The sequence below is a fragment of the Tenrec ecaudatus genome, chromosome 1 (assembly GCF_050624435.1).
Source record: "Tenrec ecaudatus isolate mTenEca1 chromosome 1, mTenEca1.hap1, whole genome shotgun sequence".
NCBI lineage: Eukaryota > Metazoa > Chordata > Mammalia > Afrosoricida > Tenrecidae > Tenrec > Tenrec ecaudatus.
In genome coordinates, this window is record NC_134530.1 from 262,922,270 (window position 1) to 262,945,950 (window position 23,681).

Genomic DNA, 23,681 nt, shown 5'->3' on the forward strand with positions numbered 1-23,681 from the left:
CCCACGCGGCTTCCGTCCTGCTTAAGATGGCGGCGCCCGGGGCCCTCCGGAGCGGCCGCAGAGGGTGCTGTCGCCCTAGGCGAAGTCGGGCCGCCCAGCGCGGAAGAACCGCCCCCAGCGGCTGCGGCACCCTGATCGTGTAGCGAGGCCGCCCAGAGCCACCTGGGACGACGGACGCGCGATGGATCCCTCCAGTGCATCAAGCTCTCGTCTGTCTGCCGGCTCCACCAGTCCCAGCGCCGTGGTGCACCTCTACTCGGTAGGCTCCGCGCCGGGCCTCGGGCGACGACCCCCGCCCTGCTACGTGCTCCCAACTTCCTCCAGCCCACCGTCCCAGGCCCTGGAGTGGGCGCCTAGGACGGTCCCTGAGGAGGCAGGGAGTGGTTACCGGCTTGGTTTCCAAGGCAACAGGGTGTCGCGCCCTGCCTGTCTACAGGTGTGTAGGCATCTAGAAGTTTACGTAGGGTCCCTGGTGGCGCGGTGCGTTTAGCGTTTGTCGTTATCACGAGGTTGGTGTTTCGACCCTGCCAGCTGTCCTGCAGGAGAAAGATGCATTCTGCGCCGATAAAGGTCCACAGTTTCAAAACCACAGAACAATTGTTCGCCGCCCTTTAGGATAGCAATGAGTGGGAACCGATTATTTGGCGGTGGGTCTTAAAAGGGTTATCAATCTATTCCACCGCAATGGGTTTTCTGGTTTGGGTGGATTCTTCAAGTTCCTTCCCGTGGATTCCTTCTCTTTCCTTCGGCCCTTGGGCCTTCAGAAGCCCCCTGGCCGTAGAGCTAGGGATGAAAATTAGGAGTCAGCTCCAAGAAAGCTTCGGTAAGGATTGCAGTTTAGGAAAATCCGTGGGTCAGTTCTACGCTGCTGTACGGAACCTCTGCCAGGAGGAGTAAGTTTATGGGCAAGGGTTGGATTTCCTCCTCAAGGGAGAGGCAGGGTGTGTTGAGCCACTTTCTGGGCGAGCCTGAGAAACCCATGTGATCCAGCCAGAGATAACCTGCGGCTCCCCACCCGACCTTACCGCTGCTTTAATATTACTGGAAGAAAAGCCTGCGTCGTCGTCTTTTTTTTTTCCCCAAAAGTCATTATGCAGCTAATACTGCGACTCTCTTGCCAACTTGGCATTGTCATCACAACCACCTCATAATTTTCATGAAGAAATTATGAGCTGGAGGTGTTGGGACACTCAGTATTACTTCATTCTTGGGCAACTGTTATACTGGTAAACTTGATTTTTAAATACTTTTGGAAGAAATAAAATAATATACTTTAAAGGTACATTTTGGCAGTGTCAATTTTTAAAATCTGTCTTAAATATAGTGTAAATTTTTACAGAAAGGTCAAAACAGGGAAAACACAAACGAGCTAACCAAAAAATGATTGTAAAAGAATACATTCGTACATGGCTTTCTGCACATTGAGACTGCACTGTCCTGGTTGTGTGAAGGGGGAATTTTAATATTTTTCTCAATTTCATTTAACTGTTCTATGAGTTTTTTGGAATGCACTCTTATCAGTATGTGGTTTGGGGACATGGGGAAACTTCTGAACCCGTGGTGTCAAGGATTTGGAGTTTATGTTTGCTATTAACAGTTCACTTCTGCAAGGCTTATTATCACTTTAACCTCTCAATTCATCTTCTACTTTCTACATATGTAGCTTTATCTACCCCAAACTGAATTTTTAATTGACTGGAATTTTCCTTGAATGAATTAAAGAAAAAGGTTGATTTTATTTATTTACTTTTTTACTTTCCCTTTCATTACTGTGTTGTTGGGTTTTTAAATCATTTTATTGGGGGCTCGTACAACTCATCACAATCCATACATCCATCCATTGTGTAAAGCACATTTGTACATTTGTTGCCCTCATCATTCTCAGAACATTGGCTTTCTACTTGAACCCTTGGTATCAGCTCCTCATTTTCTCCCCTCTCCCACCCTCCCTCATGACCCTTGATAATTTATGATTTTTTTTCATGTCTTACACTGACCGATGTCTCCCTTCGCCCACTTTTCTGTTGTCTGTTCTCCAGGAAGTGGGTTATATGAAGATCATTGTGATTAGTTCACCCTTTCTCCCCCACCTACCCCTCACCCTCCTGGAATTGTTACACTCATTATTGGTCCTGAGGGGTTTATCTGTCCTGGATTGCCTGTGTTTCCAGCTCTGATCTGTTTCCAGCTCTGATCTGTACCAGTGTATATCCTCTGGTCATCCTCTGGTCTGATTTGTAAGGTAGAATTGGAATCATGATAGTGGGAGGAAGGAAACATTAAAAAAACTAAAGGAAAGTTGTATGTTTCATCATTGCTACACTGCACCCTGACTAGCTCGTCTCCTCCCCATGATCATTCTGTAAGGGGGTGTCCAGCTGCCTACCCATAGGCTTTGGGTCTCCACTCTGCACTCCCCCTCATTCAAAATGATGGAATTTTTTGTTCTGGGTCTTTGATGCCTGATACTTGATCCCATTGACACCTCATGATCACACAGGCTGGTGTGCTTCTTCCATGTGGGTTTTGTTGCTTCTCAGCTAGATGGCTGTTTGTTTATCTTCAAGCCTTTAAGACCCCAGACGCTATATCTTTTGATAGCCGAGCACCATCAGCTTTCTTCACCCCATTTGCTTATGCACCCACTTTCTCTTCAGTATCGTGTTGGGAAGGTAAGTATCATGGAATGCCAGTTTAATAGAAACAAAGTGTACTTGCATTGAGGGAGTACTTGAGTCTAGGCCCAATGTCCATCTGCTACCTTAATACTAAACCTATAAATAATATGCACATAGATCTATTACCTCATCATCAGCATATATAAAATATATTTATATATGTACATGCCTATATTTAGACCTCTATATTTGCTTCCTAGTTCTTTCCTCTATTTCCTTTTATGTTCCTCTTGTCCCACTATCATGTTCAGCCTTCATTTGTGTTTCAGTAATTCCTCTCAGTTACATTGCCCTTGATCAAACCCGACTAGGCCTCCTATACCCTCTTTGCCATCGATTTTAGATCACTTGCTGTTCCCTTGTCCCTGGGTTTGTACATCCACCCCCTTTCCCCCACCTTCCCCTCTCCCATGTCCCCCCATAACCATCAGTCCAGTTGTTTTCTCCTTCAGAATGTTTATCCTGCTTATCTTATCTGGATAGAACTGCAGAGATAATAATATGCACAAAAAACAAGACAGAGCAAAACAAAGTAACAAAAAACAAAGATGACATAAAAAAATAAAAGCCTCTAAATAGTTCAAGGTCTGTTTGGTGACCTTTAGGAGTGTTTTCCAGTTGAGTCTGATTGGGTGCCATGCCCTGGCCTCAAAGTCTAATTTTGGTATGCCCAATTCCCCTTGCTGTTCTGTTGCATGCCCTCAGTGTTTTGCTTCAATGTGGTGGGGTCAGATCAGGCATAATTCTCACACAGTTGCCATTGTTGTCCTCTGTAGCACTATGGATTAGTGAGAGACATCATGTCTCATAGTGGGGCTAGCCCTATGGTCCTCTCTGTGCTTTGGCGGCTGTGAGCAGGAATATCATCGTCAGGGCTTGGTAGGCCAAGATGTGTTCCACTCTCCCTTCCTCTCCCTTCATTTGTTCCTTTGTGCTCTGATCAGACATGTCCCTCTCCCAGAGCTGTAGCTTCAGTTTTGTCCTCTGAGGTGAATTCTTCTGCGGGGAGGAGGGTGGGAGCTGTCCACGTACTTGGAATTGGGGCCAGCCCCTTAGACCTCTCTATTGGTTCCCTGTTTCATGATGGTATGTTACATTCACATCTTGGAGCACCGGGTTGAAGTCTGGTCCCTTTTTCCCTGTGGAGATACAATACCCTCCCCTTGGGTTAGTTAGTGCCTTGTTCCCCCACTACCCATGTCTTTTTTTCTATTCCCCCCTCCACTTTAGTTGACTACCATATGTATCCTTGGATTTGGCCTGACCTCTGCCATACTACGTGGACCTCACCCCAGGAAATGTTTGTATACAGTAGTTTTTACCTATGCCCCTTTTGCATTTTTACATTTACCCTAGTGAATTCATGTGTACTTGTCCTTTTGTGCTTGGCTTACTTTGTTTAGAGGGATGCATAGTACTCCGTTGTCTGTATGTACCACGGTTTTAAATCCATTCATCTGTTAATGGAAATTTGGGTTGTTTCCAGCTCCTTGCGATTGTGAATGGTGCCATGATGAACACTGCAGCACAGATGCCTGGCCGTGGTTTGTTTCTTGCCTCTTCTGGGTCTGTGCCCAGTAGGGGGATTGCTGGATCGTATGGTAGCTCAATTTCCGTCTGTTTTAGATATCGCCAAATCAATTTAGTGGTTGTGCATACCTACAGGTCCACCAGCAGTAGATAAGATTTCCTTTCTCCCCACACCCCTCCATCATTTGTTGCTTTCTGACTTTTTGAATTGGGCTATCTTTGAGCATGTTATGTGGTATATCATTGTTATTTTAATTTGCATTTCTCTTATGGCTAATAATAGCGAACATTTTCGCATACGTTTATTGGCCATTTAGATTTCTGCCCTTGTGAAACTTGGTTCAGGTCCTTTGCCCACCTCCTCAGTGGACAGTTAATTTTTTTCTTTTTGGAAGCTAGCTGAGTATTGTAGCTTTTAGTGATAAGACATTTGTCTGATGTGTCATTGCTAAAGATGTTTTCCCAGTCTGTGGGCTCTCTTATTACTCTCTTTGTGAATTCTTTCGATGTTCATTGGTGTTTTATTTTTAGTATGCCCCACTGGTCAATTTGTGCCTCCTCTGTGTTGGTGTCCTTCCCGATTTCCGATAGCCTATGTAATCCCTGTTCCAAGGTTATCAGGTTTGTCCCAATTCCCTCATTGATGGCCCTAATAGTTTGGGGTTTTACCTCTAGGTCTGTGATCCACCTTGAGTTTATTCTTGTGCATGGAGTGAGATAAGGGTCTTGCTTCATTTTTCTGCAGGTAGACACCCATTTTTTCCAGCACCACTTGGTGAAGAGGGCCTCCACTTCCCATTTGATATTTTTGGGGTCCTTATCAAAGATCAGTTGTCTTTATGCTGTGATTTTATTTCTGGATTTTCAGTTCTTTTTCCATTGGTCTGAGTATCTGTAATTATACCAATATCATGCGGTTTTGACCATTGTGGCTGTATAGTATGTGCTAATGTCAGGTAAAGCAAGCCCTCCCACTCTGTCCTTGAGGAGTTCTCTGCTAATTCTGGGCTACTTCCCTCTCCATATGAAGTTCGTAATCAGTTTTTCCATTTCTTCAAAGAATTTTATTGGAATTGCTTTAAACTTATATAGTGCCTTGGGCAGAACTGACATCTTTACTATATTTACTATATTCCAATCCACAAGGTCACTTTTGGTTTCTTGTAATAGTGTTCCATAATTTTCCTCATACAAATTTTTTATTCGTTTAGTCAGGTACATCCCTAGATATTTCAGTTTGTGCTTGACTATTGTGAAGGGTACCACTTCTCTTCTGTGTTCTTGTCCGTTGTCTAGAGCAGTCTGATAGACTTCTGTTTGTTGATCTTGTATCCTGCCACTCTGCCATAATCCTCTATTGCTTCCAGTACTCCCCTTGGCATTTTACATATATAAAATCATATCTGAATAACGATAGTTTCACCTCTTCCTTCCCCAGGCAAATACCTGTGATGTCTTTTCTTTGCCTTGTGCTGTTAGCTAAAATCTCCAGGACGATGTTAAATAAGAGTGGGGACAAGGGGTATCCTTGTATTTTCACCTTTTTCTGTGGGATTATGTTAGTAATTTCTCCATTGACTACCACGTTGGCTGTTGGTTTTTCTTCTTCTTCTTTTTGGCTGTTGGTTTTTTATATGTAGCATATTATATTGAGGAATTTTCTTTCCATTGCTATCTTCTTGAGTGTCTTAAACAGGAATTAGTGATGGATCTTGTCTAATGCTTTTTCCATATCTATCGATATTATCATGTGGTTCTTACAGTGTTTCATGTCAATGTGGCGAATGATACTAATGGTCTTTCATATGTTGAACCATCCCTGCATCCGAATCCCACTTGGTCATGGTGAATTATTTGTTTTACATACTTTTGTATCCTATTGGTCAGTGTTTTGTCAAGGATTTTTGCTTCAATGTTCATTAGGGATATTGGTCTGTAGTTCTCGATTCTTGTGGGATCCTTGCTTGGTTTCAGTATCAGAGTTGTAGTAGCTTCTCATAGGAGGAGTTCAGGAGTTTGCCGTCTTTTTCTATGTTCTAGAAAAGTTTGTGTAGCATTGCTGTCAGTTCTTCCATGAATACTTGGCATAATTCTCCTGTGAATCCATCTGGTCCAGGGGATTTTTTTTTGTTGATATTCCCTTGATAACCTTGCCTATTTCTTTTATTGCTATGGGTCTGATGTCCATTGGTAATGGTCTAGGAAGGGATTGTTTTTCCAAGGTTTTGTCCATGTCTTCCAAGTTGTTGAATTTATTGGAGTACAAGCCTTCGTAGTCCCTTGTGATTATTCTTTCATTTCATTTGGGTCTGTTGTAATGTCCCCTCTTTCATCCCTCATCCTTGCTATTGAAATTTGTTCCGTCCTTTCTTTGGTTTGCCAGTGGTCTATCGAGTCTGTTTATCCTTTCAAAGAGCCAACTTTTAGCAGCATTATTTTTTCATTGTTTTCCTTTCCTTAATCTCAACCCTGATTTTTATTGTTTCTTTTCTTTTGTATTAGTAGAATTGTCCTGCTGTCTCTGTTCTAGTTGCTGTAAATTTTGTGTCAGCATGTCATTCCTTAGTAGCTCTTCCTTTTCCATGTGTGAGTGTATTGCTGTGACACTTCCTCTGATAACTGCCTTTGGTGTACCCCATAGGTTTTGCTAGGTTATGTTTTCATTCTCTATGGTTTCTAGGAATATCCTAATTTTATCGCCGATCTGGTCAGTACACACTCCTTTTTCAAGAGAGAGTTATTCATTTTCCAATAGTTTGCCCTTGTTTTCTTCATCTTCCTTTTTTGATTTCCAGCTTTGTGGCACAATGATCAGAGAGAGAGGTCTGTATGATATCAATGTGCTTAAATTTATGCAGATTCTACTTATGCCCCAGCATGTGGTCTGTCTTTGAATATGTGCCATGTGGGCTTGCAAAGAATGACATATTTTTTTTGTATTTGTATTTGAGTGAAGAGCTCTGTGAGTATCTATCAGGTCAAAATGTCTAATTGCAGTGTTTAGATCTCTAGCCTCCTAGTTGAGTTTCCCTATGACCTATCTTTCTCAGAGGGATGTATTGAAGTCACCTATAATTGTTAAGCCTGTGATTTCTTTTTTCATCTTTTGGAGCATTTTGTTAACTATTCATTGGGTCTCTTGTTTGGGGAATATATGTTTAAAATTCTTAGTGTTTCATTGTCTACCATCCCCTTGAGCATTATATAGTGTCCCTCCTTATCTCTTTTTATGGTTAGCACTTTGAGGTCAATTTTGGGGTTGTTGTTTTTTTTTATGGGAAAACTTTTGCCAATTTTTTAAATGTGAAAGTTAGGCTTTTTATTTGAGCTTTTCTACTTCTGATCACTGGACAGCAACCTTTTCTTCAACAGTGGTTCTTACTCTTGTGACTGCCTAACTTTGACTTTCATTATAACCTGAAGTTATCCTTACTATTTCATTTTCCCTTGTTTATTTCCTCATCCACACTGTCGTTCAATGCTTTCTGTCTAATCTGAAATAGTACTTCTGAGCCATTTAAGCTACTGCTGCTTGCAGCAAACATTAATGGTACCTACCAGATTCTAAGAGCCCTGGTGGTCTAGGGTTATGCTTTGGGCAAGGTCTGCAGGTTTAACCCCACCAGCTGCTCACTTGGAGAAAGAAATAGAGGAATGTCTGCTGCTCAGAAGATTAACAACCTTGGAAATCCTATGGAGCAGTTTCTTGCTTTCAAGGAAAATCAAATGCCTTAACAGAATATTTAAACAACTATTGGGATGAGATGTTCTCTGTGTTGTCTCCCTGTTTGAAGACTCAATTCTAGCATATAAAAGAGATTTTCTTTGGCTGAATGTAGACGAATATTATAAAAACATAAACTTCAGTTAGACTAAATTATTGGAGTACCCTTTTCTGTCAAATTGATTCTGGCACATAGTGACCATATAGGACCATTTAGAGCTGCTCCATAGGGTTTCCTAGGTTCTAAGTCTATACCGGCGCAGATTGCTGCATCTTTCTCCCTTAGGTTCAGATTGCTGGATTCAAATTGCTGACTTACTGGTTAGCAGCATTACACTTTAACCTCTGTGTTTGCAGTGTTCGTTTAACAGAAGAAGGATGTCTCATTCTTTGAATTAGACTGTGCTTTATCAATTAATATATTTAATCATAGAAGCAAAAATAAGGAAACTTGAAAGCCAAATGAGGTAGGGGAGATTAGACATTTTAGAGATCATGTAAGCCTTTCTGGGTGAAGGTGATTTTGATTAGTAGGATAGTGAGTGCAAAGACTTGGAGCCAAGGAAAACACGACTTGTTTGGGACAGTGAGTGGACACCTAGGGAAGTAATTTATTTATAAGTTTTTGTTTATTACTGAATACAAATGCTGGGCAGATTTTCACCAACACTAGGACAGTTAAAATATAGGCTATGCAATATACATAAAATTCATGAAACCGAAGTCTGGCAAGACACCTGTAAGAGAGAAGTAACAAAAATAGAGTTCCCAATAGTGGTGTATGGAAAATCAAACTATGGTATATACAAAGCAACGGGGTAGTGTACAATGTTGAAGAATAAGGATGAAGCCGTGGAACCTCTCATAGCACAGATGAACCTTGAGGTTATTATGTTGAGTGAAATAGATTAATTACAAAAAGATAAATATTCGATAAGGGAATTTTTTTAACTGAGCTTCTCTCTACCTTTATGCCCCTCTCTTGGACAGAGGTAAAGAAGTATAGGACAGAATCTTACAGAGAACCATTGAATGTTCTTAGATAATCATATTTGGCAAACATTTTCAAAATATACATGCCTACTATACCCCTTATTTGTCCTGATGGGGTGTTTTCATTCTCTCATTTTGTGTGTGTGTGTGTGTGTGTGTGTGTGTGTGTGTCTGTGTGTGTGTGTGTGTTAGCATCCCGGTAATACAGAGTAAAACTACTACCTAATCTTTATTCCTCAGAGCAGCTGGTGGGTTTGAACTGCTGAACTTTCAGTTAGCATCCCAAAGTTTAACCAATCCACTACCAGGGATCCTTCTGTACATACAAAGGGGCTACAAAAGTTTGTGGAAAATTGAATTAAAAGGTAATGCATCAAGCCCTAATACCATTCCCTCCCCTAGATTTCCACATGTATAATTGATCCAGTTTTTAATATATTGTGCTTTGTTTTTGATTGAGGGTTATCTGTTTTATTCTATCATTGTTGCTAGGCTCTTTGTTTTGGTTTTTCCTTGATTGTGTTTCTCTATATTTGAAACCCAGACTAGGTAAACTTGTAGACAACAACTGGATTCAAAGGGACATGGCAGAGAGGCTGGTGGAAATGGGGAGCTAACAATAAATACAAGGAAGAAGAACTGTCCTGAAATTGATTGTGGTTATGGTTGCTCAACTCTTTTTTTTTTTTCTTTTTTTAAATTATTTATTAATTTTTCTTTTTTTTTTCCAATTCTTTTTTTTTTTAATTTTAACAATTTATTGGGGCTCATACAATTCTTTTCACAGTTCATATATATACATACATCAATTGTATAAAGCACATCTGTACAGTCTTTGCCCTAATCATTTTTTCTCTTTTCTTCTTTTACATTTTATTAGGGACTCATACAACTCTTACCACAATCCATACATATACATACATCAATTGTATAAAGCACATCCATACATTCCCTGCCCCAATCATTCTCAAGGCATTTGCTCTCCACTTAAGCCCCTTGCATCAGGTCCTCTTTTTTTTCCCCTCCTCCCTCCCCCTTCCCCCCTCCCTCATATGCCCTTGGTAATTTATACATCGTTGTTTTGTCATATCTTGCCCTATCCGGAGTCTCCCTTCCCCCCTTCTCTGCTGTCCCTCTCCCAGGGAAGAGGTCACATGTGGATCCTTGTAATCAGTTCCCCCTTTCCAACCCACTCACCCTCCACTCTCCCAGCATCCTCCCTCACACCCTTGGTCCTGAAGGTATCATCCACCCTGGATTCCCTGTACCTCCAACCCTCATATGCACCAGTGTACAGCCTCTGTCCTATCCAGCCCTGCAAGGTAGAATTCGGATCATGGTAGTTGGGGGGAGGAAGCATCCAGGATCCGGGGGAAAGCTGTGTTCTTCATCGATACTACCTCACACCCTAATTAACCCATCTCCTCTCCTAAACCCCTCTATGAGGGGATCTCCATTGGTCGACACTTGGGCCTTGGGTCTCCACTCTGCACTTCCCCCTTCATTTAATATGATATATATACATATATATACATGCATATATACATATACACATACATACACACACTTATATCTTTTTTTTTTTGCATGATGCCTTATACCTGGTCCCTTGGGCACCTCGTGATCACACTGGCCGGTGTGCTTCTTCCATGTGGGCTTATTTGCTTCTGAGCTAGATGGCCGCTTGTTCACCTTCAAGCCTTTAAGACCCCAGACACTATCTCTTTTGATAGCCGGGCACCATCGGTTGCTCAACTCTTATGAATGTAATTGAACTCTTGAAATGAATGATATGTGACTTGTATGTTGGGGAAACTGTTAAAAATAAACTAATTAAAAACTAAAACTAATTTTAAAAAAACAATGGAATTTTCCTACAAAGTTTTAGAAGTCCATATATGTGCGTGTGTGCATGCAAAGTATACAACATAAGAATTGTATCTTGCATTGTATCAGAGCATATATAATTATGTATTACTTTAATGGTGGGAAATGTGAAATTTGAAAAAAATTCTCCAGTCTTATAACCAAGAGTATGTCAATATGTTATAACAAGTATAGTTTTACATCAAAAGTTAAAAGATTTCACCCTTCATATTTAGGTGCCATTGATTCAATCCTGACTCATAGCAACTCTGTGCAACAAAAGGAAATTCTGCCCAGTCCTGTGTCATCCTCACAACTGTCACTGTATTTGAACTACTACGGCCACTGTGTTAGTCTGCTTGACCAGAGAAACAAAATTCATAGACACTCATGTATGTATGAAAGAACTTTATATATAAGAGCAATTGAATATTGAGAAAACATCCCAGATCAAGTCCTTAAATTTGATATTACCCCTTATGTTAATACTAGTCCATAAATTCTTCAGACTTACGCAGCCATGCGATGATGACAAGTGCAGGAAGATCACAGGCCAGTGGGTGGAAAGTCTTGTGGATCCAGTGGCAGTAGAAGACTCTCAGCACTTGCATGGGTCTCCATGTGACAGCAAGGATGTCTTGCAGGGAGTGATCTATTTCTCTCCTTAGTGTCACCCAATGAAGTCATCAAGCTGTGACCTGATTGACAGGCTAAACTCCACCCCATTCGCGTTTAAATCTCAAATTGACAATCTTATGTAACTTCAACAGCCACCCTGTCAATCCATTTCAGTGAGCACTTCCTTTTTTCCCTGTACTTCAACAAGCATGATGGCTTTTTCCAGGAATTAGTCTCACCTGATAACATATCCAAAGTACATGAGATAAATCTCTTCATCCTTGCTTTTAAGGCATATTCTGGCTGCACTTCTTCAAAGATATTTTTTTTTGGCAGCCCATGGCATATTTAATATTATCACTAACACCATTATTTTTTTAAAATACCATCATTTAAAGTAGTGGTTATCAACCTTCCTAATGCTGTGACCTAATGTGGTGATCCCCCCCAACCATAAAATTATTTTCGTTGCTACTTCATAACTCTAATTTTGCAACTGTTGTGAATTGGGTGACCCCTGTGAAAGGTCGTTTGGCACCCAAAGGGGTCGCGACGCATAGTTTGAGAACCGTTGATTTAAAGGCATCAGTTTTTTGGTCTTTCTTATTCATTATCCAGCTCTCATATGCATATGAGGTGATTGCAAATATATATGTGGCACAAGCATGTTTATATTAGTATATGTAACATCCTTCCCTTGTCCTTTTATAGTTAAATTCTTCAGAAATTATTTTTATTTTTTAATCTTATGCTTAATTATAATTTCAGGTTAACATCTTATATTTTCCTATTACTGCAATAATTACTCATTAATTATTGACCATTTATTGAGCATCTGCCATATTCTAATCATGACTAGATATAAGAATACAAAGAGAAAACAAATCAACCTATCCTGGACATAATTTCATTTTAGTATGGAAGACAGACATGGAAACAATTACATTGTGGGATACATGAGTAGGATAAGAACGTTTTTTAGGGAAGTTCTTATGAGAAGGGTGAGTGAGTCTCTCTGGAGAACTGAAGCAGAGTATTTACAGAGAGGAATACGTGAGATAGGATGACAGAGGAACAGGAACTCATTCCAACAGAGAGATGAGAATATGCAAAGGCACAGAGGGATGCCACCAGTGATGTGTGTTGGATACATGGACATCACGCCCTAGTCAGAAGACTGTGTGATTTATAGTGTGGCATGATGGGTGCAGTCCCTGGGAAGCTCTGACAATTAGAGTGCAGCTAAGGTTGGTGATTTTAGTCTACCCAGAGGCATCTTAGAAGAAAGACCTGGTGATTGCTTCTGAAAGATTCTCCCCCTCACTGCCACTCAGGCAATTACTGACTCATAATGACCCTAAAGTAGAGAGTAAAACTTCCCTGTGAGTTCATGAGACTGTAATACTGTATAGGAGTAGAAAGCTCCATCTTTCTACCAAGAAATGATTGGTGGTTTTAAACTGTGGACCTTGAGATAACAGCCCTGTGTGTAACCACTATACCTCCTGGGTTCTGTCTGTATAAATCAACTCAACACCAACTGGGTTAGATTTGGGGGCTTTTTTGGCATGGTATGAGATGGGTCTGGAGAGGTAAACCACGGCCAGGTCATGGTTTTATTCTGAAGTGTTTGTGTTTTAAACCGTGAATAATTTGGTCATAATTATTTTGATAGGATCACAATGCTGAACAAACAAAAAAAATCAAACCCACTGTCATTGAGCTGATTCAATGTGGAGAACTGATTCAAAGAGAAACAAAATATATGTGGTTCAATGGCTTAAGTGCTTAGCTGCTAATCGAAAGGTTGGAATTCAAACCTACCAACATCTCCAAAGGAGAAAATACCTGGTAATTTGCTCCCCTCAGTGATAATTGCCTGGGAAACCTATGGTTTTACTCTGTATACAGTTCTGTTCTAGCCCATGGGGTTATTATGAATTGGAATTGAACCGGTGGCACACAGTAACAGCAAGATTGTGCCGAGAAGAAATAAACTTGATTTTTAAAATGCCAAGTGTAAAATACAGCTAAATGTGTATAACAGTAACGCAGGAGAAGGTCAAGGTTTGGAAGCATGTACAATTAGTATTTTAAAACAGTAGAGCACTTGAGAATAATATGTGCATCAAAGATAAGAGGTTTAAAGATGTTAACATATTAAAGGAAGTGCATGGAAAGAGATAATATTTGCCATTTGGGGAGGGGGGGTGAAGGGAACTCCCTCAGGTTGAGAAGCACTGAATTAGAGAAATGAGGAAGATTTTCCATTGTGATAAGAGTGACACATTAAAAGCAGAATAGAAAATTTTCAGGAAGACCAGAGTAAGGGTGGGGGTGGGGGGGTATCCTTGAAAGTAGCAGTTATCACACATCACCCAGGTCCATTGGCATAATCTAGTCCACAAAGCCCATGATCTATCTACAGCCTACTTTGGTCCGTAGTGATGGGGATCTTTAAAGCTTTTGAGCAGCCGTTTAAGGTACAAACAATATTACTCTCTCTTTGTTCAGAGTAGCCTAAAGAAAATCTAAGTCATATGGAAGCCATTAGTTTAGTGGATTAATAGACCATTCGGAGTTTGACCTGTCCAGCTTTGAGAGCCAAAGAACTAGATGATATCCAGTTACTATAACCAACTACTGTAAAATAAATTCCTAGATAGAGTTGGGAGAGAAAAGTAGATCAAAACTCAGCCATAAAAATGCCCAAGTCAACTTGGGATCCCTGACACTATGGCCCTTAGTCACTCTTCAGGCCTCCAACCAAACTCACTCATCTGACTCAGTTTTCAGCTGAACATTAGATCTATACGTGGATCGGTAACACCAGGAGGTCTACAGTCCTTAGGATAGCCAAAGTTCAGAAGGGTTGGGAGAGAAGGAGGAGTAGAAATGGGAAATACATGAAGAAAGTGAAAAATGTTATCATGGAATAATAAAAAATAATATCATGGAAGATATTTATGGAATTAATTGGAAAAGTCAGGGAGCAAAGCAAAATGAAGGTGTGGCGGTGGTGGTGGGAATGCAATGTGTCTACTCATACCAAACTCACAGTAGTAGCAAAATCATTCACGAACTTGTGTATGGATTACAGGTGAATTTAATTTTCCTTGTGCTTTACTTTTACTTTCCAAAGTTTAATAATGAACCATTTGGTAATTAGAGAAAAAATATTGTAAGATATTAGGGCATATATAAATTTATTATCTAACCATTAAAATATTTTAGGGCAATATTTAGTATGGGAAAATAGTCATAACAAAGACAAGATAAACAGCTTGGTATGGTCCATATTTTAAATTTAAAATAAGTTTTCGTCACAAAAGACCAAATAATGTATGAGAAAGAAAAAAGTTTTTCATTGTTGTAAAAGAAAAAAATCCAGAAAAATATTTCCATACCAAAAGAATACGTTTTGATAGTTCCCATGGGTAGGAGGGAAAAGGAGAAAGAGGAAAGCAACAGGCTAAAGGGTGGACGGTGGACGGTGGACAGGTGTTAACTAGGGTTAAAGGGAAGGTAATAGTCTATGAGAGGGAGAAGAGGGAGAAAGAAGGCAGGGGACAGGTCCAGGCAAGCTATTGGAGGTGTGAAATGGTATTTAAATTGTTCCATACACAAATGGTGATCTGAAATGTAAATCTCCACCTAATCTGATGTACTAGGTGAGAACAGCTGGTTTGAGAGTAGACTAGAGCCTGGAAAACTATCCTCCCAAGACAAAGAAAGTCCAGGACTTTCATAGTTCCAGGTAGTGGGCTGCCTTAAGGAGAGGGATATTCAAGCAGTTACATTCTTACCAGACTGGCAGGGGAAAAGGGGGTGGGGTGGGGGCTGGGTGCACAGCACCATTGCAGGTCATAATTCAAGGTCTAACAGGATTGTTTACATTTCTTGCTAATTGGGCAGGCAGTACAGAGACATATCTAGAGCATCCAGGTCTGTCAGGCGAGCAGGGAAGGGGGACTAGCTGTTAGCAAGGGGTTGAAGGCAGTTTAAAACAAAATGGAGTTCCTCATGCTAAGCTGGGTTACTACAATCCACAAAGTTAAATTATATATACAGAGATACCTCTGTTGTCAAACCCGGTTCGTTCCCAATTCATGTTCAAACATTGAAAAGTTCGAAAACAGAGCATTTTCCCCCATAAGAAATAATGGAAATAATTGGTTCAGAAGCTAAAAATTACACTTAAAAATTCATTTTTCCAGGACTTCAAATCACTGGAGGCTTTTAGCTTCCTCATATATCAATCACTGTTTTCTGATATGCTATCTCTATCTAGTGGTTTCTGCTTTAACCAAATTAACTTTTCAGTCTCTTCAATGGTTTTGTTTCGTGGTTAACAATTTCACACCTTTTGCTACATTAGCTGCTTAAATCACATTTTCCCCTAAAAAATGTTAATAATGTTAACTTAGCGATGTTGTAGTCAGTTGCCAAATTAAAAAATAATTTTAAAACAGTGGCGACCTGAGCCAAATTTCACAATGATTTCTTGAACTCTATTGTGGTTCTCCCAGTTTTCCTCTTAGCTTTACTGCTGTGACCACTAACTTTCTTTGGGGCCACGATTATAATATTTTGTGCAAGTAAAACATGAAAGGCACAATGATGACTATTTAGGCACTACTAAGCCAGTTGTCCGAGCAGAGTGGCACTTGGACTGAAGTGTCACCCTGTGCGTCAGTGGCGAGAGGAGGCATGTGACTCGCTCTCCGCCTGCACAGGTTTTTTTCAAGTTGAATTTTCTATTTGATCCGGGAGCAAAGTTGTGAGCACCAAGCAGCTAGGGCCTGATACGTGGCAGTTTTAAGGATTGCTTGGGTAGAAGCTGCATTGCATTGGCTTGAGTAGGGGTAACATTTTTCTGTTAGGTTCAATGAACTGGTTTCTGCCTCACAATGACCCATTATACAACAGAACTGAACACTGCCAGGTCCTGTGCCATCCTCCCACTGCGACGTTTGAGTTCATTGTTGCAAGCACTGTGTCAGTCCATCTCCTGTGAGTCTTCCTCTTTTTGCTGACCCTCTATTTACCAAGCAGGGTGTTCTTACCCAGGAACTGATCCCACCCAGTGTGTCTAAAGTACGTCGGACAACTACTTACGTGTAGCTTATTATGAGAGCACCATTTTTCTTACAAAAATTTTCCTGTTTGCACCTATGTGGATTTCCATTATTTTATGTAATTTTATTTTCTAATGTATACTTGGGCTTACTTTGTAAGACTAGGTTGGAAGAGGCAGACAAACAAGTTTTGTCAGTGTGGGTAAGTGAAAACTTGTAAAATTGATCCGAATATTCTAGAGCTTAATTTATCATCTTTGCTATCTTCAAATTTCCCAAAAGTGTATGGAGTTTACAATGAAAACAATCAGAAATATGATCATTAAATTTTTCATAATTTAATACCAAGCTTATTGACCTTAATTATTACATTTCTTTTTCTATTTATATGAAACTATTAGCATCCGAATACTGCTCTTGTTCACATATTGCAGAATAAAAATTAGTTAAGAGTGAAATCTTACTGTTATGATTTCTAATGTATCCTCATGTATGTTATGATACGGACCAGTTATTTCTCTCCTTTGTCCACAGAAGGAGCTCAAGAAGTGGGAGGAGTTTGAAGATATTTTAGAGGAGAGAAGGCATGTCAGTGACCTGAAATTTGCAATGAAATGCTACACGCCTCCTATTTATAGGGAAATGATTCCTTGCACACCAAGTGATATTAAATCTAGTGTTCTCAGTTCTGAAGAGATTCATTATATCATTAAACAGGTAATGATCCCCCGCTTAGATGGATTTGTTCATTGTCAACACATTTTCTCTTTTTGATTATATGAATTTATTTATTAATGGGCATGGTTTCATTTGTTATTTTTAATATATATTTTAAATATTTATTGTGCTGAACACATTATCAAATACTCATCCTCAATTGTCAACCTCTTTGCCAGGCACTCAGGGTAAGCAAGCAATTTCACCATATTGTCTGACCACTTAAGTTTGTAGTCTAATAGGGAATGATGACAGTCGTATGATCACTTAAATAAGATATGGTAAGAGAGACATGCTAGTGTGATGCAATGTGTATTCACATTAATTATGAAAGGGATAATTAATTTGGCTAGGTAGTCAGGGAAGTGATTTTTTAAATGGACCCTGAAAGATGATAAGGGATTTCTAGATGGAAGAAACAATGCCCCTAACAGAGGAAATAGCTAATTCTAGTGGTTTTCAAACCTTGTGGCATATTAGGACCATTCATGCAACTTTAAAAAATGTACCATATAAACCGACCCAAATATCAACTTAGGCACCTAATTTTACCACAAAAACTGCATGAAAAAGGTGCTGGGAAACTCGGCGTATACTCGAGTATATACAGTACTTCCATACCCATTAAATCAGTGTTGGGGAGGGAGCTAGGCATCAATATATTTTTTAAGAAGCCCAGGTGATTCCAAAGTATAACAAAGGTTGGGAACTTCTGGCCTTATTTAAGACCCATAGTTAAGAGAAAACGTGTACCTTGATAGTACTGAAAGTAATTCAGTAGAACCAGATCAAAGAGAAAAAAGAAAGGATAATGGTGTTTTATATATAAATATATAAACTCGTGTGTGTGTGTGTGTGTGTGTGTGTGTGAAGTAGGCAAGAGCCAGGTTGTAAAGGTAAGAGAGATTTCACAACTTGAGTCATCCTCATCTACTACTACTCTACTTCCATAAGATTATAGCTATTGAAAACTATGTGTAACCATTCTGATACCTTTCAGATCATCCGACTTATAACTCTGGGAGTATGATTTAGGATGCACTTTATTTTAATAGCTGCGTGCTCCTATTCTGTGACCTCATTCTAGTCAGATGAGAACGTAGTCTTGTTGCTCTTAGTAAACATCTTTAAGGAAAACACACATGCCACTGGTCCTGTATTTTCCAATGAAAGATGGAACTGCCTCAGAATTCCAATAGTCTGATATGAAGGAACACAGTGTTTTAGCTCTACTTCTTTGATTAGGCGATTCTTGCTTACTGTAGGAAGATTGGATACCGTTCATCTTTGAGGCCTTTCCCTGACCCAGTCTATGACCTACAGTCTCTAGATTCAGCTTCAGGATATTGCATTACACTTCATGTTATGCCATACATCTTCTGTGGCCTCATAGAATCTGCCCTGGGTTTTGATTGGTGAAGAGGAAAGAATTTTCAATATATTAAAGCTCACTTTCCCACCTTAAGGCTTCCCTTTGTTGAGCTTGCTGTTTTAACTTTTCACTAGAGTTTTCTTTTGAGGTGGAGAATTATTTCTGATGTCTGTATTCTCCTTGATTTGTACGTAAGGCCTGTGCTTTCTCCTAACTCACTGCCATCAAGTCCGTGCTGACTCTTTAGTGACCCACAGTGGGTTTCCTAGACTGTAACTGTTTATGACAGTAGAAAGCCCAGTCTTTCTCCCTAGGAGCTACTCGTGGTTTAGAACTGCTGACCATGTGGATCAAACCCACTGGGTAACTTCACAACCTCTGAATTCCTTACCCAGGAAATGAGGAGTAGGTATATTTTTAAGGCGTATTTTAAAATATATATGAATAAGGAAGACTGAAGAAGAATTAATAGCCTTAAATTATGGTGCTGGCAAAGAATTTTGAAAGTACCACAGGCTACAGAAGAACAAACAAATCTGTGTTGGAAGTATAGCCAGAAGACTCCTTAGGAGTAAGGATGGTAAAATTTCATCTTGCTTATTTTGGACATGTTAACCAGGCGAGACCAGTCCCAGGAAAAGGATATTATGATTGATAAAGTCAAAGGGCAATGAAGAAGAAGACAGCTCTCAAGGAGATGGATTGGCGCAGTGGTTGCAATGGGCCCAAACAACAATTACATGGATGACACGTGACTAAGCAGTGTTCGGACATCGGGTCACTATAAGTTGGAACTGACTCGATGGCATCTAACAACCAGTCCTTAATGGCGTCATTGTATTCCAAAGACCAGATCATTATATGAAAATTGGTGTAAGGCAAAAATGGAAGAAGACTTCATCAATATGTAATTGCCAAATTATTGCCATTACATAGCTGCAAAAAATTCATCATTACATAATTGTCATGGTCTAGCCAAGTTGACACATCACCTTAACCAACATGACCAGCAGTACTTAATTGTTCATTACTTCTTAAGTGAAGTAAAGGGGCATCATCAATTAGCTTAAGGGAGTGGCTCTCAGCCCTGGCCACTTGGTGAACTGTTGTAAAAATTTAGCTATTATTACCTAACAGGATATAAATCCCATGAAGGCAAGAATTTTTGTCTCGTTTCAGCATTAAATACTTATTACTGAATTAATGGATGTAAAATAAAATGATGTCTTGGCTTTATCTGTAGAGACTGATTTAATTGTTCTGGGCTAGTGCACAGGCGTTTCTCCTGTTTTTATTTTTGCTTTCTGATTATTTTTAAAGGTCCCTAAGTAATTTTAATGTGCAGTCAGATTAAATGTGACTTATTTAAAAGATTTTATTTAGTTCATTGTGTCTCAAACTTGACTGTACTGTTAATCGTGGTGAAAAACATGCCATCTAGATCATTTGAAGCATGTCTATGAAGCACATTAGGACTTACATGTTGTCTAATAATTCTTTGCTTCCCTAGTTAACTCTTTTCCATTACACATAATGACCTCGTCAATTATCACCACTTTCCTTGGACCTTCACCTTCTTTCACGCTGAAGAAATAATTTCCTTTGAGAAGTAGGATGAAAAATTATAAGAACTCTCAATTTCTGGAGCCCTGGTAGTGTGGTGCGTTACGAGTTGGGCTACCAAATTCAAGGTCAGCAGTTTGAACCACCAGCCTTTCTGTGGGAGAGAAGAAACTTTCGACCCTTGTAAACAATTACAGTCTAGGAAACCAACAGAGGCAGTTCTCCCTTGTCCTATAAGATCGTTATGAGTTGGACTCAACTCACAGCTAGCTTAGTTGTTTTTTTCCCCTCAATTTCCTGTGATCAGATCTACCAATGTATTGATATCCAATGCCCATAATTTCATTCTTCATTTCTATTAAAAATTAAGTCTTTACTCCTTTGCTGTGAATGCTATCCGCTCTTACCCACTCTATTGAAGGAGCCCTGGTAGCACTGTTAGGTAAGTATTAGACTGCTAACCTTAAGGTCATTTGTTCAAACCAACTAGTTGCTCCGTGAGAAAAAGATGAGGCTATTAACTACAAACTCAGAAACCCTATCTAGGGTCACTTTGAGTCGTAAGAAATTTGATGTCAGTGAGTTTGACATTTGGGGGGGGGGGTTGCTTTATTGACTATCCATCCTTCTTCAACTTCTTCTTTACCATTAACATTTAACACCATCAGTCTTTTCTAGTTTAAATAGGCCTTCTTTTACTCCATCTGTACTCTATTGTCGAGTTCTACTCTCCCAGTTTTCTCCGCTTTAAAAAAGTTGGCTATACCCCCCGAAGAATTTGTTTCAAAGGACGACATTGATTCTGCAGCTCTGGGAGAGGGACATAACTGATCAGAACACACTGGAGCAGATGAAGGGGGAGGAGGAGAGAGTGGAGCACAGCCTGGCCCACCAGGCTGTGAGGATGATGATTCTGATTAGAGCAGCCAGTCCACAGAGAGAACAACATGGCTGGCCCCACTGTGAGACATGATGCCCCTCAGTGACTAAGGGCGATACAGGGGACAGCACTGGAGACACAGTGTGGGAATTGCACCTGACCTGATCCCACAACACCGAGGCAAAGCACTGGGGGAATGCAGCGGAACAGCAAGGGAATGGAGCGGCAAGGTCCCCAGGGAATGCTGAAAGTGGACTTTGGGGCCAGGGCATGGTGCCCCAACAGACTGGACTGGAAAACACTCCTAAGGGCCAACAAACGATCCTTGAACTAACTACAAGCTTTTCCTTCTTGGTGTGTTTTGTTTTGTTCTTTGTCAGTGGTTTGTTGTTGTTGTTTTGTTGTATACTGTTGCTTTGTTTTCCTCTTTCTTGTTTTTGTGCATGTTATTATCTCCACAGGTCTGTCTAAATAAGATAGACTGGATGAACTATCTGGAGGAAAAACAAGGGGACCGACAGTTCTGGGGGGACTTGGGATAGGGGAAGGTGGGGGGGTAAGGAAGTGGTATTAACAAACCCAGGGACAAGGGAACAACATGGGACCCAAATTGGTGGTGAGGTGTGAGTGGCAAGCCTGCTAGGGAATGATCAAGGGTAGGGTAACGTAACGAAGAATTATAGCTATAACCCAGGTGGGGGCGGAGCATGATAGTGGGGCAGGAGGAAAGTCAATGGAGGAAAGAGCTAGGAGGCAAAGGGCATTTCTAGAGGTCTAGATAAAGACATGTACATGTAAATATATATATGAGGATGGGGAAATAGATCAATGTGTTTATACAGGTTTAATATTAAGGTGGCGGAAGGACCTTGGGCCTCTACTCAAGCACTCCCTCAATGCATGAATACTTTCTTCTATTAAATTGGCATTCTATGATGCTCACCCTCCCGACACAACCGCTGGAGCCAAAGCGGGTGAACAAGCAAATGTGGTGAAGAAAGCTGATGGTGCCCGGCTATCAAAAGAGGTAGCGTCTGGGGTCTTAAAGGCTTGAAGATAAACAAGCGGCCATCTAGCTCAGAAGCAACAAAGCCCACATGGAAGAACACACCAGCCTGTGTGATCATGAGGTGTCAATGGGATCAAGTATCAGACATCAAAGAACAAAAAATCATATCATTGGCTGCACACCTCCATGATACGATCGCCGAGATCAAACGGGTGCATAAGCAAATGTGAAGAAAGCTGATGGTGCCCGGCTATCAAAAGAGATAGTGTCTGGGGTCTTAAAGTCTTGAAGGTGAACAAGCGGCCATCTAGCTCAGAAGCAACAAAGCCCACATGGAAGAAGCACACCAGCCTGTGCGATCACAAGGTATTGAAGGGATCAGGTATCAGGCATCATCAAAAAATAAAATATCTTACCTTAGTGAATGAAGGGGGAAGTGCAGAGTGGAGACCCAAAGCCCATTTGTCGGCCACTGGAGAGATCCCCCCACAGAGGGGTCTAGGGGAGGAGATGAGTCAGTCAGGGTGCGACATAGCACCAATGAGGAATACAGCTTTCCTCCAGTTCCTAAATGCTTCCTCCCCCCCCCCCCCACTACCATGATCCGAATTCTACCTTGCAAGACTGAATAGAGCCGAGGTTGTACACTGGTGCAGATAGGAGCTGGAGGCACAGGGAATCTAGGGTGGATGATACCTTCAGGACCAGGGGTTTGAGGGGCGATACTGGAAGGGTAGAGGGTGAGTGGGTTGGAAAGGGGGAACCGATGTGACCTTCTCCCTGGGGGACGGACAACAGAAAAGGGAGTGAAGTGAGACACCGCATAGGGCAAGATATGACAAAATAATTATAAATTATCAAGGGCGCATGAGGGAAGGGGGAGCAGGGAGGGAGGGGAAAAAAGAGGACTTGATGCAAAGGGCTTAAGTGGAGAGCAAATGCTGTGAAAATGATTAGGGCAAAGAATGTACAGATGTGCTTTATACAATTGATGTATGTATATGTATGGATTGTGATCAGAGTTGTATGAGTCCGTAATAAAATGATAAAAAAAATAGGTGGCTATATTTACTGTATTTGTTTGACTCATTTCTTTACCCTTTTTTAAAGCACTCAACTTTTGGGGATCTCATTGGTATCCAATCCACTGTAGTAATTCTTTCCAAGATTGTGAATGACTTCCTTGTAGCTTAAATCTAACTCATTCAAATATGTAGTAGCCTTTTGCACTACTAACTTTGTTTTCCTTTCTTTTCATGATATACTTTTCTTCTCTCTTTCTCTATAGATTGATCATTCTTCAGTTGTCTTCATGGGTTTTGCACTGTCAGGTTCACTCTAGTGAACCACATCTTCATCATCAATTGTGTGAAACCAATCCAGGGAAATTAAGATCACCCACTTTCTACTGCCAAATTGTAGGGTCGATAACAAATCTCTACTCCACTCTCCTCTGGAAATCTCAGCTTCTCCTCCCTGTTCAGATCAGACTCTATTGCTCATGAAGCCTTTTCCTCATGTCCAGCCATTTGCAGCTATATCAGCCACAAGCTTGGGAGTCCACACGACTCCCTTCACTTTACATCAGCTAGTCCTACATTTAAGATATTCTTTTACCTACTTAGGGTACCAACGAAAGCTTGGGAGTCTACA

General features: G+C 40.6%; 1 protein-coding gene across 3 annotated transcripts in view; it reads left to right on the forward strand.

The window, feature by feature from the left end:
• Positions 1 to 8: 8 nt before the first annotated feature.
• GNPAT (glyceronephosphate O-acyltransferase) overlaps positions 9 to 23,681 on the forward strand; it is a 50,366-nt gene continuing 26,693 nt past the window's right edge. For all 3 annotated transcript variants that reach the window (XM_075532009.1, XM_075532029.1, XM_075532018.1), the window contains exons 1-2: positions 9 to 259; positions 17,022 to 17,204. In XM_075532009.1, coding sequence (XP_075388124.1) covers positions 182 to 259; positions 17,022 to 17,204 — 261 coding nt within the window. In that variant the 5' untranslated portion in view covers positions 9 to 181. The remainder of the gene's footprint in view (positions 260 to 17,021; positions 17,205 to 23,681) is intronic.